The sequence below is a fragment of the Haliaeetus albicilla genome, chromosome 7 (assembly GCF_947461875.1).
Source record: "Haliaeetus albicilla chromosome 7, bHalAlb1.1, whole genome shotgun sequence".
Classification (NCBI taxonomy): Eukaryota; Metazoa; Chordata; class Aves; order Accipitriformes; family Accipitridae; genus Haliaeetus; species Haliaeetus albicilla.
This window is the reverse complement of record NC_091489.1, coordinates 41914166-41917122: the sequence shown is the minus strand read 5'-3', so window position 1 is coordinate 41917122 and position 2957 is coordinate 41914166. Positions and strand designations below refer to the sequence as shown.

Here is a 2957-nt window from a genome sequence, read left to right as displayed (position 1 = left end):
AATGAGTACAGAACATACAGATTGTGCAATTATTGGTTGTAGACTGAATAGGTCTGGCATTGCCACCTTTGCTGAGACTGTGCCATTGGTGGAGAAGTCAGGGAATCAGAGTTCAGTAGACATGTCAGGTTCCTCAGTTTCCACTCAAACCCCTCTTCCTTCAGCTCTCCCATGTTCCTAGCGCTGATTCATCTCCTCCAGGGGTAGCAGACCACTGCCAGTGCCAGAAAGTCAATTCCACATCACTTTTAGGAGATCTTTTCACAGAAATAGTCTTCAGTAGCCAGGACTCTAGCCCAAGGGATTGTCATCCACAACCCATTAATGAGCTCTCAAGTGCCCATTAGTTTTCACAGGTGCATTCTTACTCCTCAGGCTTGTCCAGGAATGATATTTTTTCATCATTTTCCTCTTGACAAAGCGGCATATTTCAACCATGAACCCCAAAGATACAATGTACATGGCCAGGCCTCCAGCCTTCAGGAGCCAGCTGGGATCAGGAGATGTCACCATCGCATACAGGATCAAAGCTCCTACCCCGATTCGCAGCACCAGGAAGAGGAACACAAAGAAGAAATCCACCACCTCTCCCAGGAAAGTGTGGTAACACCCCATTTCCCGCAGAAACCAACGGGTCTGGAGCAGTGGGTTGGTGATCTCGCTCACAAATACAACGGCATTGACTTCTGTAGCAGACTTCCCGAGCCCCAGCACCATGATCATGCCGCAGATGCTCAGCGTGTGATGGAACAGCATTAGGACCCCCTCTGTCTGGAAATATAGGCACCAGCCCAGGTCAAAGATAAAGTAACCCAAGGTCAGGGACAGCACATGGATCTGAAGAGATGTGTTTGGTGAACCTGAAATGAAAGATGTACATGAGCCTGGGGTCTTATTTAAGACATTCTTTTACAATATGCAGCAATAAAGGTTGTGAGTATGCCTCTTTCCTCCTTAGTTTCCAGCCTGATCCTATGGGCTAAAACTTCAGCCTGCCCAGCATACCCAGGCAGGCCATCCCATCCTGCCACACTTCTGTTTCTCTTTCTCTCTCCACCCTTTTAGAAAGCAGAGGCGGAAAGCCTGACCCCCATCAGCAGAACTATTTGAGATTTAGTGACAGAAAACAGCAAACAAAACCCCACAGCCAAATGCCAAGAGTTATTACACCCTGAAAGACATGAACAGCACTTGGCCTATTCTCAACACATTGCTACACCTAATGCTGCAATAAACTTGAGCTGCTGACCTGAAAACTTTCATTATATACATGGATAAAACAAACAAACAAACAAGAATAGAAGGATTAACAGTAAGAAGTGGTAAGGGCTAGAGAGGAAGTAAGAGAGTTAAAATCCTGCCCCAAAAACATACACATAAGAGAACAGACAACAAAAGCAATCAGCCCCCCGCTCCACCTGTAGCAGAACCAGAGGTGTCCACACTGCATGACAAGGACACGTGTCAGGGTAAGACTCCGAACATACCTGCATGGCTCAGAGGCCAGGGGCCATCCAAGAGAGCGACGTAACCAGAGAGGCAGGTGACAATCACCCCGTGCAGCAGGGTGACCAAGCGACAGCTCCACTCGTAGGAACGGTGCTTGTTCCAGTAGCAGAAGCAGGTGTACAGAAACAGCCAGGCAACAAGGCTGCAGGTCACCTCGAGAACAATGGAAACCATCCTGCTGAACACAGAGCAAAGGTGTCATGAGTGCAGCAGCCCTCTCGGCAAGGGGTGTTCACGCAGATTATCTGCCTCAGTATCCACCCCAGCCCACTCTCGGAAACCCCAGGGGAAAAAAAAAAAAAACCAGCAACAACAACAAAAACCCAAACACCAAAACAACCAACCAAACCCAAAACAGCAAAACACACACGAGCAAAACAAACCAAACAGCACCAAAAGATGCCTCGTACCCTTCCCGTGAGCATGTGCTCTCCTGAGCCCTCTTCAGCACCATTCCCCTGCAAGCCCCTCCTCATTACCAAGACCCTAACGCGTCTGGGGAAAAAGAAAATCCCAGCATACACACACACCCCCCCCCCGAGCCAAAGCGTCTCAGCTCGCCCTCGGGGGCCGGCAGACGGAGCGGCGGGGACAGGGGACACCCCGGGGGGGGGGAGCCCGGTACACCTGGGGGACCAGACCCCCTTCCCCCGCAGGGCAGGGGGCAGAACAGGCGCCCCCGGCGCGGCCCAGGGCAGCGCTTGCCCCGGGGTCACCCAGTAGCCCGGCTCCCTCCTGCCCGCTCCTTACCCCGGGCTGCTGCTGCTGCCGGGACCGGGACCGGGACCGGGACCTGCCGCCCGGCTGCGGGCTCCGGGACTGCCCGGGAAGGGAGGCGGTACCGGCGCACCCCGAGAGGCTTTTATCTTCCTTCCCCTTCCCTCCCCTCCCCGCCCCCGGCCGGGGCAGCTCCCCTTGCCCCCAGCCGCTCCCCATCCCCGTTTGCTCTGTCCCGCTTACCTACCCCGGAGGCGAAAAAAGGATCCGAGCAGCGCGGCTGCGTGCCCCGGGGCAGGGAGAGGGGCCGTGCTGCCGGGGGACGGTGCGGGGAAGGGGAAACCGGGTAGGCGAAATGAGGGGACAGGCGTTTGGAGTGTGTCAGCCGGGCTGGTACCTCCGTCCAGCCTCAGCCTTCCTGCTGTAAGAGTCCCAGAGGGTCCCCGGACTTGAATGTGGCTGAACGTTCTCTCTGATGAAGGAGACTAAAGTGGAGAATAAAGCTGGATCAGGCAAGAGGGGAGGTGCTTTTGTCCTGCTGGTGTTGTGGGTTTTTTTGGAAAAAAAAGCGTCCTGGAGTTCTCTTTCAAGTTTTGTACCGGTTTTGAAAACAGCAGCCGGGTGGGTGGGCTTCTGGTGCCCACCTTCGTGTTGTCCTGTGCTGACTGCAAGGAGGGGAGGCTGAGAGAGCAGCCGGGAAGTTTGGGACTGCTTGGGTCCGGAGCTGGGGA

At 54.3% G+C, this 2957-nt stretch overlaps 1 protein-coding gene across 1 annotated transcript; it reads right to left on the bottom strand.

Moving 5' to 3' along the window:
• On the bottom strand, positions 1–2957 carry LOC104321209 (TLC domain-containing protein 5). Its single transcript, XM_069788064.1, has 3 exons — positions 2474–2957; positions 1488–1684; positions 1–860 (listed from the first exon to the last, which is right to left on the bottom strand). Exons 2-3 carry the CDS (start codon positions 1681–1683, stop codon positions 322–324), a joined length of 735 nt encoding a protein of 244 aa, XP_069644165.1. The 5' UTR covers position 1684; positions 2474–2957; the 3' UTR covers positions 1–321.